The sequence below is a fragment of the Somniosus microcephalus genome, chromosome 21, assembly GCF_052327205.1.
Source record: "Somniosus microcephalus isolate GS21.2 chromosome 21, FLI_Smic_1.0, whole genome shotgun sequence".
In the NCBI taxonomy this organism is placed as follows: domain Eukaryota; kingdom Metazoa; phylum Chordata; class Chondrichthyes; order Squaliformes; family Somniosidae; genus Somniosus; species Somniosus microcephalus.
The window spans coordinates 24331679-24346117 of record NC_141007.1 but is presented as its reverse complement, the minus strand read 5'-3'; the positions used below and the strand labels follow the sequence as shown (position 1 = coordinate 24346117).

At 44.0% G+C, this 14439-nt stretch overlaps 1 protein-coding gene across 6 annotated transcripts in view; it reads right to left on the bottom strand.

The window, feature by feature from the left end:
- dhrs7cb (dehydrogenase/reductase (SDR family) member 7Cb) overlaps positions 1–14439 on the bottom strand; it is a 52221-nt gene that overhangs the window by 20175 nt on the left and 17607 nt on the right. For all 6 annotated transcript variants that reach the window (XM_085963356.1, XM_085963353.1, XM_085963357.1 and 3 more), the window contains 2 exons: positions 3219–3331; positions 168–378 (listed from right to left, as the gene is read on the bottom strand). In XM_085963356.1, the coding sequence (XP_085819482.1) occupies positions 168–378; positions 3219–3331 (324 nt within the window). The remainder of the gene's footprint in view (positions 1–167; positions 379–3218; positions 3332–14439) is intronic.

Below are 14439 nucleotides of genomic sequence, written 5' to 3'. Positions count from 1 at the left end.
TGCAGCTCATTTCTATTTTGAGTCATTTTTGTCCTGAAAACAGTGCCAGTTATTTATGAAAGTTAAGTGTGCTACCAAGTCCCCAACTTTTAAGTATTTCTTTTCATCATGTATGAAAATGTTGCTCGTGTCATCCCACTGGCAGTGAGCCTTAGGCTATTGGTTACCTTTAGTCAGCGAAATTGGTCCGAAATAGTTTGCATCCATTATCTTCTTGTCCATTTCACAAGAGACATTGAGAGCACCTCCTTTAACTTTCAGACTGCTGTTGTTAATTAGCATGTCCACACACCCATAGGATTCGAGGATTTCCTTAGCTTTCTCGGGGACGCTCTCGGTTTCACTTGGCTCCAGAAGCACTAGCTTTGGACTGAACGTCTACAAAAAATAAGTCACCAATTAATCCTTCGCGTGTCGCAGTTACATTCTAGAACAGTGACAGCTTTTCTTTGGTCAAAATGGATTGAATGTAAAAATATCATAAAATACAAATATGTTGATTTGCATTCCATATTAGAGCCTTGTCACAAAGGACAAATTACTGCAGCCAGCTGCTATCTGGTAGGAAAGCAAATGGTATGTTAGTCTTTATTACAAAAGGATTGGAGTATAAAAGTCTTACTGCAATTATATTGGGCCTTGGTGAGACCACACTTGGAGTGCTGTGTACAGTTTTGGTCTCCTTTACCTAAAGAAGGATATACTTGTCTTAGAGGGAGTGCAACGAAGGTTCCCCAGTCTAATTCCTGAGATGGAGGGATTGTTCTATGCGGAGAGATTACATAGAAACATAGAAGATAGGAACAGGAGTAGGCCATTCGGCCCTTCGAGCCTGCTCCGCCATTCAACGAGATCATGGGATCATCCAAACCCTAGCACCCGGTCCCTACACCGACAGCCATCCCACCCAAGCCCTATCCCCATAACCCCGTAACCCCACGTATTTAATCCCCCCTAACACTAAGGGCCAATTTTTATCATGGCCAATCAACCTAACCCGCACATCTTTGGACTGTGGGAGGAAACCGGAGCACCCGGAGGAAACCCACGCAAACACGGGGAGAATGTGCAAACTCCACACACACACAGTCACCCGAGGCCGGATTTGAACCCGGGTCCCTGGCGCTGTGAGGCAACAGTGCTAACCACTATGCCACCGTGCTGCCCCCATAGTAGATTGAGTAGACTCGGCCTATATTCTCTCGAATTTAGAAGAATGAGAGGTGACCTCATTGAAACATACAAAATTCTTACAGGGCTTGGTAGGGTAGATGCAGGGAGGATGTTTCTCCTGGCTGTGGAGTCTTGAATTAGGGGTCACAGTCTCAGAATAAAGGGTCAGCCATTTAGGACTGAGATGAGGAGAAGGTTGGGACTCTACTCATTGGAGTTCAGAAGAATGAGAGGCGATCTTATCGAAACATATAAGATTGTGAGGGGGCTTGATCGGGTGGATGCGGTGAGGATGTTTCCACTGATGGGTGAGACTAGAACTAGGGGGCATAATCTTAGAATAAGGGGCTGCCCTTTCAAAACTGAGATGAGGAGAAACTTCTTCACTCAGAGGGTAGTAAATCTATGGAATTTGCTACCCCAGAGAGCTGTGGAAGCTGCAACATTAAATAAATTTAAAATGGAGATAGACATTTTCCGAGCAGATAAGGGAATTAGGGGTTACGGGGAGAGGGCAGGGAAGTGGACGTGAGTCTAGATTCAGATCAGCCATGATCCTATTGAATGGCGGAGCAGGCCCGAGGGGCCGTATGGCCTACTCCTGCTCCTATTTCTTATGTTCTTAAGTTTCTTCACTCAAAGAGTTGTGAATCTTTGGAATTCTCTACCCCAGAAGGCTATGGATGCTCAGTCGTTGAGTATATTCAAGATAGAGATAGATAGATTTTTGGATATTATAGGAATCAAGGGATATGGGGATAACGCAGGAAGGTGGAGTTGAGGTAGAAGATCAGCCATAATCTTATTGAATGGCGGAGCAGGCTCAAAGGGCCAAATGTTCCACTCCTGTTCTTATTTCTTATAAATATATTTTATTGCCTTTTTAAATTTATTTTTCTCCTCCAATTATCAGCCTATTCTTATTCTCACACAGGTAGAAATACCGATCAGGGAATCTCCCAAACCCAACACCTCCACCACCTAGAGGGACAAGGGCAGCAGGTGCATGGGAACATCACCACCTCCAAATAGCCCTCCTAGTCACACACCATCCTGACCTAGACATATATCGCCGTTCCTCCATGGTCTCTGGGTCAAAATCCTGGAGCTCCCTACCCAACATTGTTGTGGGAGCACCTTCACCACATGGACTGCAGCGGTACTAGAAGAATGCTCTCCACCACCTTCTCGAGGGCAGTAGGGATGGGCAATAAATGCTGGCCTGCTAGCGACGGCCATATCCTGAGAATTTTTTTTTTAAGTACTAACATATGCAGATTAGCACCTGCTTACAAATAATACACACAGGAATGTAGTACAAGTATGTTAATTATTTGTGCATGAACACTGTTGGCCTAACTTTCTACCCATAAAACTTCTAGCTTTATAAAATGCATATTTCATATAACCTAGCCCTTCTTGTTTTACCACAATTTTCTTCCTGCTATTTTCAACTTTGATGGTGTCCTGTGTGATGGCCTTAGCCCTTCACCTCGGTGTCCAAATTTTTAAAAATTAGTCTAAAGTTGGGAAGTTAAAACAGTCCAACTTATGGATAGTTCCTCATACTGTGTAAATTATATCCTTTGGATCATCTGCCAATGTAGGGCTGCCTTCTTTTTCCTGTCACTGTTATAGATATCCTAGCCAAGACTGACTAAGTGTGCCTTCGAGGAACAGTCCAAATCAGTCAAGCCTGGCGTTTAGACACAGCGCTCCTGGTTGGGAAGTCCATTTTCACTGTACTGCATGACTATGTAAGTATAATCAAGTTTTTTTTTTTCAGTCTTCTACAGTTTTTTTGCCTCAAAGCCATCACTCCTGATTACATTTGTATAGATTGACAAAATAACCAGTTACACAATCACAACGTCAAATGGATAACCAGTAGTTCATATTCACCACACTTAAAAGTCTTGATAATGAAAGGAGAAAAGTGACAGGAGAAAATTGTATTACTTTTCAAATCTCATCTCAATAAATTTGTTTAAAATAGGTGCCGAAACTTTAAGGAAGACATATATTTCTAAAACAAAATTACTCACCCGACTAGGGTCTGCAACATCAATTAGGGCCTCTTGCAGGGCTTCTAACTTTTCCCAGTCATTGCCACACAAGACCACTCGACCTCCTCCACTGTGAAATACTCTGGAACATTCTGTTAAGCATAAGGCGGCGTTAAATTGAAGTAGACTTAAACTCTATTTAAGTTTTTTTAGCCCAATGTAAAGATCCATTTCTATTTGTTACCATTACAGGAAACTTTGGTTTATCCGGAAGTTGTATGTCCGGAATACTCGATCTAACGGAAAAAATCAGGAGCCGTTTTCTGTAAGTTTTTTTAGATCTCGTTCTTTTTTTTTTCCCCCAGTCAGCCACTGCAAGGTCTGTAGCTATAGCAACAGCTTCAGCTACAGACACTTGCAGCTGCAGCCGACTCTTTAGAAGCTGTTGCTAAGCAACAGTGTTTGTTGTCAGATGCGGAGATGAAAACCTCCGTATGCTTCAACATTAACTTTGTATGTCCGGCAGTTTTGATAGATTGGCAACACGCCAGTCCCGTCAGTGCCGGATATCACAAAGTTTCCTGTAATACATTTAGGTATTTTTGGGGCCATATTTTGTTCTAGGGCTGTGTTACTGGGCTATATTCTTTTTAGGGCATAGTTTGGCCCCTCAATGGTGGAATAGCCCATTGGTGGATGAAGAATAGCCACTTGGGGGTGAAGTACAGGTAGGAACCACCCAGTCTCTTGAATTACATAGAAATTACAACATGGAAATAGGCCATTTGGCCCAACTAGTCCATGCTGGTGTTTCTCCTCCACATGAGCAGTTGTCCTAATCCCATGTGGTGTCACCTGTGACTCAGTTGGTAGCACCTTCACCTCTGAGTCTGAAGTTTGTGGGTTCAAGTCCCACTCCAGAGACTTGCGTAGAATTATATCGAGTCTACAGCACAGAAACAGGCCATGTGGACCAACTGGTCTATGCCGGTGTTTCTGCTCCACACAAGCCTACTCCCATCGCTCTTCATCTAACGCTATCAACATATCCTTCGATTCCTTTCTCCCTTATGTGCTTATCGAGCTTCCCCTTAAATGGATCTATGCTATTCACCTCAACACCTCGGGTATAAAAAGGGGCGGGCTTAGTGCGGCAGCTCTGAGTGCGGTGCATTGAGTGTAATCAGAGTTTGGTAAGTGGCAGAAAAAGTCATTTAAGTGTATTTACTGAATTTTAGTGAGTGAAAAAGTTAATTATTTGATGTATGTTTAATTTTTTAGAGTAAATTAAGCTGTTGGGGAGTTTAAACCGGAAGTAGAATCCGGGTATAAAAAGGGGCGGGCTTAGTGCGGCAGCTCTGAGTGCGGTGCATTGAGTGTAAGCAGAGTTCGGGCAAGTGGGAGGTGAGGGGGTGTTTTTGCTCTTTTGCTTCCTACTCTCAGGCTAATCCAGCACTGCGGAAGCGGAGCAGCGAGACAATTCAACCGGACGGCCCCACAGACAGCATTCAAAAGGGAGGTTGGTAATCAGCTGGTTGGTAGGTCCTTTTCCTTCTCTTCTATACCTTTAAGTTGGTAAGTCCTATTAAATAGTGGTGTAATATTATCATCTATATCGGGGCAGAGGGCCTTCATAACTAATAATAAGAAATTTAATTAATTACATAGATATGGGTGAACAGGTGATGTGTTACTGTTGCGAAATGTGGGAGCTGGTGGACCCCATTGAGGCTCACAGTGATTACATTTGCGATAAGTGTTTGCTGCTAGAGGAACTCAGGCTCCGTGTTAAAGAGCTTGAGACCGAGCTTCAGACACTGCGACACATCAGGGAGGGGGAGAAGTTCCTGGACTCTGTTTCAGGAGGTAGTCACACCTATGAAATTAATTAATGCAGATGTAGTCCGTGGTCAGGGACAGGACAGTGTGACTACGAGTGAGGCAGGTACGGGGATCCAGGAGGTAGTGTTGAAGGAGACGCAGCCCTTGCTCTTGTCAAGCAGGTTCGAGGTTCTTACTCCTTGTGAGGGCGGGAGCAGGGACTGCAGGGAGGATGAGCAACCTGGCCACAGCACCGTGGAACAGGGGGCCATTCAAGTGGAGGGAGTAAAAAGAAATGTTGTAGTGGTAGGGGATAGTATCATTAGGGGGATAGATAGGGTTCTCTGCAGTCAAGAGCTGGAGTCCCGAAGGCTGTGTTGCCTGCCCGGTGCCAGGGTTAAGGACATCTCTTCTGGGCTGGAAAGAAACTTGGCGTGGGAGGCGGAGGATCCAGTTGTCGTGGTCCATGTTGGTACAAACGACGTAGATAGGACAAGGAAGAAGGTTCTGTTAAAGGAGTATGAGCAGCTAGGGGTCAAATTAAAAAACAGAACCTCAAGGGTAATAATCTCTGGATTATTACCTGAGCCACGAGCGAATTTGGCTAGGATAAATAAAATTAAAGAGTTAAATGCGTGGCTCAAAGACTGGTGTGGGAAAAATGGGTTTTGCTTCTTGGGACACTGGCACCAGTACTGGGACAGGAGGGAACTGTTCCGTTGGGACGGACTTCACTTGGCCAGTGCTGGGACTAGAGTCCTGGCGAATCATATAACTAGGGCTGTAGAGAGGGCTTTAAACTAATTAGTGGGGGGGGAGGTTTCTAGAGAGCAAATAATAAAAATGACAACGGAGAAGGTCATAGACTTAGGTAGCAGTGGGGGAATTAAAAAACAGAACGTGTCAGGAAGGGACAGAAGGTATGGAGTAAAAGGTAAAGTAGTAAAAAGGGAAAAAACAGGAACTAAGTGTCACAAAACATATTTGAAAGTTCTTTATCTGCATGCACATAGCATTCGTAACAAAATGGATGAGTTAACGGCACAAATAACTACATATGGGTATGATCTTGTGGCCATTACAGAAACATGGCTGCAGGGTGACCATGACTGGGAATTAAACATACCAGGTTATTTAACAATCAGGAAGGACAGGCAGGAAGGAAGGGGAGGTGGGGTGGCTATGTTAATAAAGGAAGGAATCACTATAATACAGAGAAATGATATTGGGTCAAAGGAGCAGGATAGTGAAACAGTTTGGGTGGAGATAAGGAACAATAAGGGGGAAAAAACACTAGTGGGCGTAGTCTATAGGCCTCCGAACAGTTGCAACTCTGTTGGACGGAGTATTAATCAGGAAATAGTTGAGGCTTGTAATAAGAGAACAGCTATAATTATGGGGGATTTTAACTATCATATTAACTAGACAAATCAAATTGGGCAGGGCAGCCTTGAGGATGAGTTCATTGAGTGTATTAGGGATGGGTTTCTTGAGCAGTATGTAACTAAACCGACCAGGGGGCAAGCAACCTTAGATTTGGTCCTGTGTATTGAGACAGGATTAATTAAAAATGCCCTAGTAAAGGATCCCCTTGGAATGAGTGACCATAACATGGTTGAATTCCATATTCAATTAGAGGGTGAGAAGATTGGATCTCAAACAAGCGTGCTGAGCCTGAATAAAGGAGACTATGAAGGTATGAGAGCGGAATTGATTAGAGTGGACTGGGAAAATAGATTAAAGGGTAAGACGGTACATGATCAGTGGTGTACATTTAAGGAGTTATTTTACAACTTCCAAAAAATATATATTCCACTGAGGAAAAAAGGGTGTAAAAGAAAAGATAGCCATCCGTGGCTAAGTAAAGTAATTAAGGATAGTATCCGACTAAAAACAAGGGCATATAAGGTAGCCAAATCTAGTGGGAGGATAGAAGATTGGGAAGTCTTTAAAAGACAGCAAAAAATAACTAAAAGATTGATTAAGAAAGGGAAGATAGATTATGAAAGTAAATTAGCAAAAAATATAAAAACAGATAGCAAAAGTTTCCATAGTTATATAAAAAGAAAAAGGGTGGCTAAAGTAAATGTTGGTCCCTTAGAGGATGAGACCGGGAAATTAATGGTGGGAAACATGGAGATGGCAAAAACGCTGAACAAATATTTTGTATCAGTCTTTACGGTAGAGGATACTAAGAATATCCCAACACTAGACAAACAGGGGGCTCTAGGGGGGGGGGGGAAGGAGCTAAATACGATTAAAATCACTAAGGAAGTGGTACTTGGTAAAATAATGGGACTCAAGGCGGATAAATCCCCTGGACCTGATGGCTTACATCCTGGGGTCTTGAGGGAAGTGGCGGTAGGGATTGTGGATGCATTGGTAATAACTTTCCAAAACTCCCTGGACTCAGCAAAGGTCCCGGCAGATTGGAAAACTGCTAATGTAACACCCTTATTTAAAAAGGGTAGTAGGCAGAAGGCTGGAAACTATAGACCTGTTAGCCTAACATCTGTGGTTGGTAAAATTTTAGAGTCCATTATTAAGGAGACAGTAACGGGACATTTGGATAAACATAATTTAACAGGACAAACTTAGCATGGTTTCATGAAGGGGAAGTCATGTTTGACAAATTTGCTTGAGTTCATTGAGGAAGTAACATACAGGGTGGATAAAGGGGAACCAATGGACGTAGTGTATTTAGACTTCCAAAAGGCATTTGACAAGGTGCCACACAAAAGATTATTGCTCAAGATAAAAAATCACGGGATTGGGGGTAATATTCTGGCGTGGGTGGAGGATTGGCTCAACAGAAAGCAGAGAGTTGGGATAAATGGTTCATTCTCAGACTGGCAATCAGTAACTAGTGGTGTTCCGCAGGGGTCAGTGCTGGGTCCCCAACTCTTTACAATCTATATTAACGATTTGGAGGAGGGGACTGAGTGTAACATATCAAAGTTTGCAGATGATACAAAAATGGGAGGGAAGGTAGTGAGTGAGGAGGACATAAAAAACCTGCAAAGTGACATAGACAGGCTAAGTAAGTGGGCAGAGATTTGGCAGATGGCATACAATACTGGAAAGTGTGAGGTTATGCACTTTGGCAGGAAAAATCATAGAGCAAGTTATTATCTTAATGGCAAGAAACTGGAAAGCACTGTAGTACATAGGGATCTGGGGGTCCTGGTGCACGAAACTCAAAAAGTTAGTATGCAGGTGCAGCAAGTGATCAAGAAGGCCAATGGAATGTTGGCTTTTATTGCTAGGGGGATAGAATATAAAAACAGGGAGGTATTGCTGCAGTTGTACAAGGTATTGGTGAGACCGCACCTGGAATACTGCATACAGTTTTGCTGTCCATACTTAAGAAAAGACATACTTGCTCTCGAGTCAGTACAAAGAAGGTTCACTCGGTTAATCCCGGGGATGAGGGGGTGGTCATATGAGGAGAGGTTGAGTAGATTGGGACTCTACTCATTGGAGTTCAGAAGAATGAGAGGCGATCTTATTGAAACATATAAGATTGTGAAGGGGCTTGATCGGGTGGATGCGGTGAGGATGTTCCCAATGATGGGTGAAACTAGAACTAGGGGGCATAATCTTAGAATAAGGGGCTGCTCCTTCAAAACTGAGATGAGGAGAAACTTCTTCACTCAGAGGGTGGTAGGTTTGTGGAATTTGCTGCCCCAGAAAGCTGTGGAAGCTACATCAATAAATAAATTTAAAACAGAAATAGATAGTTTCCTAGAAGTAAAGGGAATTAAGGGGTTACGGGGAGCGGGCAGGAAATTTGACATGAGTCTAGGTTCGGAATGGTCGTGGCCCTGTGGGTAGCGGAGCGGGCCCAGGGGCCGTGTAGCCTGGTTCTGCTCCTACTTCTTGTGTTCTAATTCTGTTAGATTTCAGGAGATGGTTTTATTCCTGTTCCTGGCTGGGGTGGAGATCGCCCTTACAGAAGGTAAGTACTGTAGAAAATACAGGGACAGAGTGATCTCCTGGATGAGTTTCGATCGCCTCGATGGGTCAGAGAGGAATTTCCCAGATTTTTTCTCCCAAATTGGCCATTGGGTTTTTTATCTGGTTTTTCGCCTCTCCCGGGAGATCACATGGGTTCGGGTGGGATGGAGAGTGATAGCAGATTTGAGGTTCGGATCAGATCAGCCATGATCTTATTGAATGGTGGAGCAGGCTCGAGGGGCCGATTGGCCTACTCCTGCTCCTATTTCTTATGTTCTTATGTTCTTACTCCGTGTGGTAGCGTGTTCCACATTCTAAGCATTCTCTGGGTAAAGAAGTTTCTCCTGAATTCCCTATTGGATTTATTGATCACTATCTTATATTGATGGCCCCTACTTTGGTCTCCCCCCCCCCCCCCGCCCTCCCCCGCCCCTCACAGTGGAAACATCTTCTTTACATCTACCTATCAAACCCTTTCACAATCTTAAAGACCTTTATCAGATCACTCCTCAGCTTTCTCTTTTCTAGAGAAAGGAGCCCCAGCCTGCTCAGCCTTTCCTGATAGGTATAACCTCTCAGTTCTGGTATCATCCATGTGAATCTATTTTTGCACCTTCTCCATTGCCTCCATATCTTTTTTATAATGTGGAAACCAGAACTGTGCACAGTACTCCAAGTGTACTTGAGTACACAATCTAGGCTGACGCTCCAGTGCAGTACTGAGGGAGTGCTGGACTGTCAAAGGTGCCAACTTCCTGATGAGACATTAAACCGAGGCCCCGTCTGCTGGTGGACGTATTCGAAGGGGAATTATCCCCGGTGCCCTAAAGCTTTATTCCCCTTTCCTTCAATCACCTGTCTAACCTATTCTGGAATGTTGACACGGTCTCTGCTTCATCCATTGACCCTAGTTGTGTCATAGAGTCATAGAGTTATACAGCACGGATAGAGGCCCTTCGGCCCATCGTGTCCGCGCCGGCCATCACGCCCTGTCTAATCTAACCCCATATTCCAGCATTTGGTCCGTAGCCTTGTATGCTATGGCATTTCAAGTGCTCATCCAAATGCGTCTTGAATGTTGTGAGGGTTCCAGCCTCCACAACCCTTCCGGGCAGTGAGTTCCAGACTCCAACCACCGTCTGGGTGAAAAAGTTCTTTCTCAAATCCCCTCTAAACCTCCCGCCCTTTACCTTGAATCTGTGCCCCCTAGTTATTGACCCTTCTACTAAGGGAAAAAGCTCCTTAGTATCCATCCTATCTATGCCCCTCATAATTTTGTACACCTCAATCATGTCCCCCCTCAGCCTCCTCTGCTCCAAGGAAAACAAACCCAATCTGCCCAGTCTCTCTTCATAGCTGAAGCGTTCCAGCCCTGGTAGCATCCTGGTGAATCTCCTCTGCACCCTCTCCAAAGCTATCACATCCTTCCTGTAGTGTGGCGACCAGAACTGCACACAGTATTCCAGCTGTGGCCTAACCAGTGTTTTATACAGCTCCATCATAACCTCCTTGCTCTTATATTCTATGCCTCGGCTAATGAAGGCAAGTATCCCATATGCCTTTTTTACCACCTCATCCACCTGTTCCGCCGCCTTCAGGGATCTGTGTACTTGCACACCCAGATCCCTCTGACCCTCCGTCTTGCCTAGGGTCTTACCATTCATTGTGTATTCCCTTGCCTTGTTAGTCCCCCCAAAGTGCATCACCTCGCACTTTTCCGGGTTAAATTCCATTTGCCACTGTTCCGCCCATCTGACCAACCCATCGATATCGTCCTGCAGACTGAGACTACCCTCCTCGCTATTTACCACCCTACCAATTTTTGTATCATCCGCGAACTTACTGATCATACCTTTTACATTCATATCCAAGTCATTAATATAGACCACAAACAGCAAGGGACCCAGCACCGATCCCTGTGGTACCCCACTGGCCACAGGCTTCCAGTCACAAAAACAACCTTTGACCATCACCCTCTGCCTTCTGCCACTAAGCCAGTTTTGTATCCAACGTGCCAAGGCACCCTGGATTCCATGGGCTCTTACCTTCTTGACCAGTCTCCTGTGCGGGACTTTATCGAAGGCCTTACTGAAATCCATGTATACCACATCCACTGCGTTACCCTCATCCACACACCTAGTCACCCCCTCAAAAAATTCAATCAAATTAGTCAGACATGATCTTCCCTTGACAAAGCCATGTTGACTATCCCTGATTAATCTTTGCCTCTCCAAGTGGAGACTGATTTTGTCCCTCAGAATTTTTTCCAATAATTTTCCCACCACTGATGTTAGGCTCACTGGCCTGTAGTTCCCCGGTTTTTCCCTACTCCCCTTCTTGAATAATGGAACTACATTAGCGGTTCTCCAGTCCTCTGGCACATCCCCTGTGGCCAGAGAGGTTCTGAATATGTGTGTTAGAGCCCCCGCAATCTCTTCCTTTGCCTCACACAGCAGCCTGGGATACATTTCGTCCGGGCCTGGGGATTTATCCATTTTTAGGCCTGCTAAAACCGCCAATACCTCCTCCCTCTCAATGTTAATGTGTTCGAGCATATCACAGTCCCCCCGCCCTATTTCTATGTCTACATCGTCCCTCTCCATAGTGAAAACAGATGCAAAAAATTCATTTAGAACCCCTCCTACATCTTCCGGCTCCACACACAGATTGCCACTTTTGTCCCTAATGGGCCCTATTTTTTCCCTAGTTATCCTCTTACCCTTAATATACTTATAAAACATCTTAGGATTTTCCTTTATTTTGCTCGCCAGTGTTATTTCATGGCCCCTCCTTGATCTCCTAATTTCTTTTAAGTATCCCCCTGCACTTTTTGTACTCCTCTAGGGCTTCCTCCGTCTTTAGCCTTTTGTATCTGCCAAAAGCCCTCCTTTTTTTTCTAATCCATTCTCGTATATCCCCTGACATCCACGGTTCCCTGTGGTTTTTGGAACCACCCTTGACCTTTACGGGAACATGTTGCCATTGTATGATCTCAATCTCCCTTCTGAAAGCCTCCCATTGCTCCGATGCGGATTTTCCTACCAGTAGCTGATCCCAGTCCATTTTGGCCAGATCCTGCCTTATCCTATTAAAATCGGCCTTCCCCCAATTTAGAACCTTTATTTCCGGCCCATCCCTGTCCTTTTCCATGACCACCTTAAATCTCACCATATTATGGTCACTGTCACCAAAGTGCTCACCTACTAGCACTTCTTCCACTTGGCCGGCCACATTCCCTAGAATTAGGTCCAGTACCGCCCCCTCTCTTGTGGGACCTTCTACATGCTGGCTCAAAAAGCTCTCCTGGATGCACTTTACGAATTCTACACCCTCTGTGCCTTTCACACTCTGATTATCCCAGTTAATATTGGGGAAGTTGAAATCCCCCATTATTATTACCCTATTATTTGCACATTTCTCTGAGATTTGCCTACATATCTGTTCCTCTATCTCCACAACCTCATAATCCTGTGGTAGATCGGCTTACTCTGTACTAAGTGTTTTACATTTAATCTTGTATCTATTACCCCTTGTTCTACACCCCTAAAGATAAGTCACGTCCCCCTAAACCACCACCGCATGAAAACAAACAAAGATGCACATATACATCAGAGTTTTCAGTAAAATTTGCTCTGCTGGTTAAACAGGACTTCTGTATCCTTTATTCACGGAATGTCACAGGTTAATTCAAGACCAGGAAGAGAGGACTGCTTGCCTAAATATAGGCTTTACAACTGTCCTAAAGGCATTTTGATCACCCCTATATATAGCTTTAAACCATTTATGCTGATGAAAGGCTGTATAGCTGACTCTGATATCAACTGTCAGTGATATCACTTCCAAGGGCATTTTCCCATTTTGTTGTGTATACGGTGTATATAAGGGAACAGACGTTCATCAAATGGACCTTCGCTGTGTCTACACGTGGAGTTGAAGCAATTTTTTTTTCTGGGTGTATAGTACTGGGTCAAACCTTGGCACTGTCAAAATGTTCAATCCCCAAGATAAAGTTCATTGAATGCTATAGTATTCCCACTAATTTGCACGCTGTTCCTCTGATGTGAATCTTCAGAGTCTGGCAAGGTACATTTTTTTAAAAACTGCTGTGTTTATTTGCAAAAACCTACTGGGGGACTGGGTGGTGAATTGTGTTACACACTGGCCTCCCACCTCTGGACCTGGGTTTGAACCTAGCTTGGATTGAATGGATTAAAGTCTCCTCTGTCTCCTTATGGTAATAGTTCTAGGTGAAATGACTTGGGGTAGTCTTAAACCATTTCTTAGTTGCCGGGAGCCTACATCTCAGAACGAGCACTAATTTACCATTTACTGTACTAGTTTCTTGTTTCTTTTTTTGCATATTTTACATCATCGCTAATTAATTTGCTTAAGGTTTGAATGAAATTACACACACACAAAACATGTGTAGAATATTTTCTCTGTCATTTTGTTCTCTGAATTGCCTTGTCCAATTCGCTATACTTTCCGAATCTCTGCACCCAGTGCTGAATCTCACTTGATGCAAGAGTTGGTTGGAGAATTGGACGTGCAGGTCAGAATGCCCAATTTGTGGTACCCGTGAGTTTTTGATAATTTAAGTTAATGATTTTGTGATCCATACTAGCAGTAGAATCTGCAACAATCTACCCCAAGGTTTTTAGTGCCAATGCTGAACATTCACTATATAAAAGAATGAAAGAAAGAACTTGCATTTATATAGCAACTTTCATGACCTCAGGATATCCCAAAGCGCTTTACAGCCAATGAATTACTTTTTGAAGTATAGTCACTGTTGTAATGCAGGAAACGCGGCAGCCAATTTGCACACAGTAAGGTCCCACAAACAGCAATGTGATAATGGCCAGATAATCTGTTTTTATGGGTTGGTTGAGGGATAAATATTGGCCAGGACATTGGGAGCGCTCCCCTGCTCTTCTTCGAATCTTTTATGTTCATCTGATGATAGGGCAGACGGGGCATCGGTTTAACGTCTGACCAGAAAGACGGCGCCTCTGACAGTGCAGCACTCCCTCAGCACTGCAGTGGAGCGCAGCCTGGATTATGTGCTCAAGTCTCTGGAGTGGGAATGGAACCCACAACCTTCTAATTCAGAGGTGAGAGCGCTACCACTGAGCCAAGGTTGATACTAATATACTGTTAGAGTAGTTAATTTCTATCACTAGAAGACACAACCTCCAACTGCAGAAGTAGGGACCACAAGAGGAGGTGACACGTGAGCTTTTGTTTGCAGATGACTGTGCTCTAGAGGCACATAATCAGGAGGATCTGCAGCTAATTGCCAACCAGTTTGTCACTGTAGGAAACAAATGTGGCCTTAAGAAAACAGGGGTCATGTGCCATCCAAACCATTGGTGGTACTTAGTTAAATGTCAACTGATTCACTTATCTGGGTAGTATGTCATCAAAGGATGCACTAATATAGATAATAAAGCACTGTCTTATATTCAAAGAGCCAGTTCTG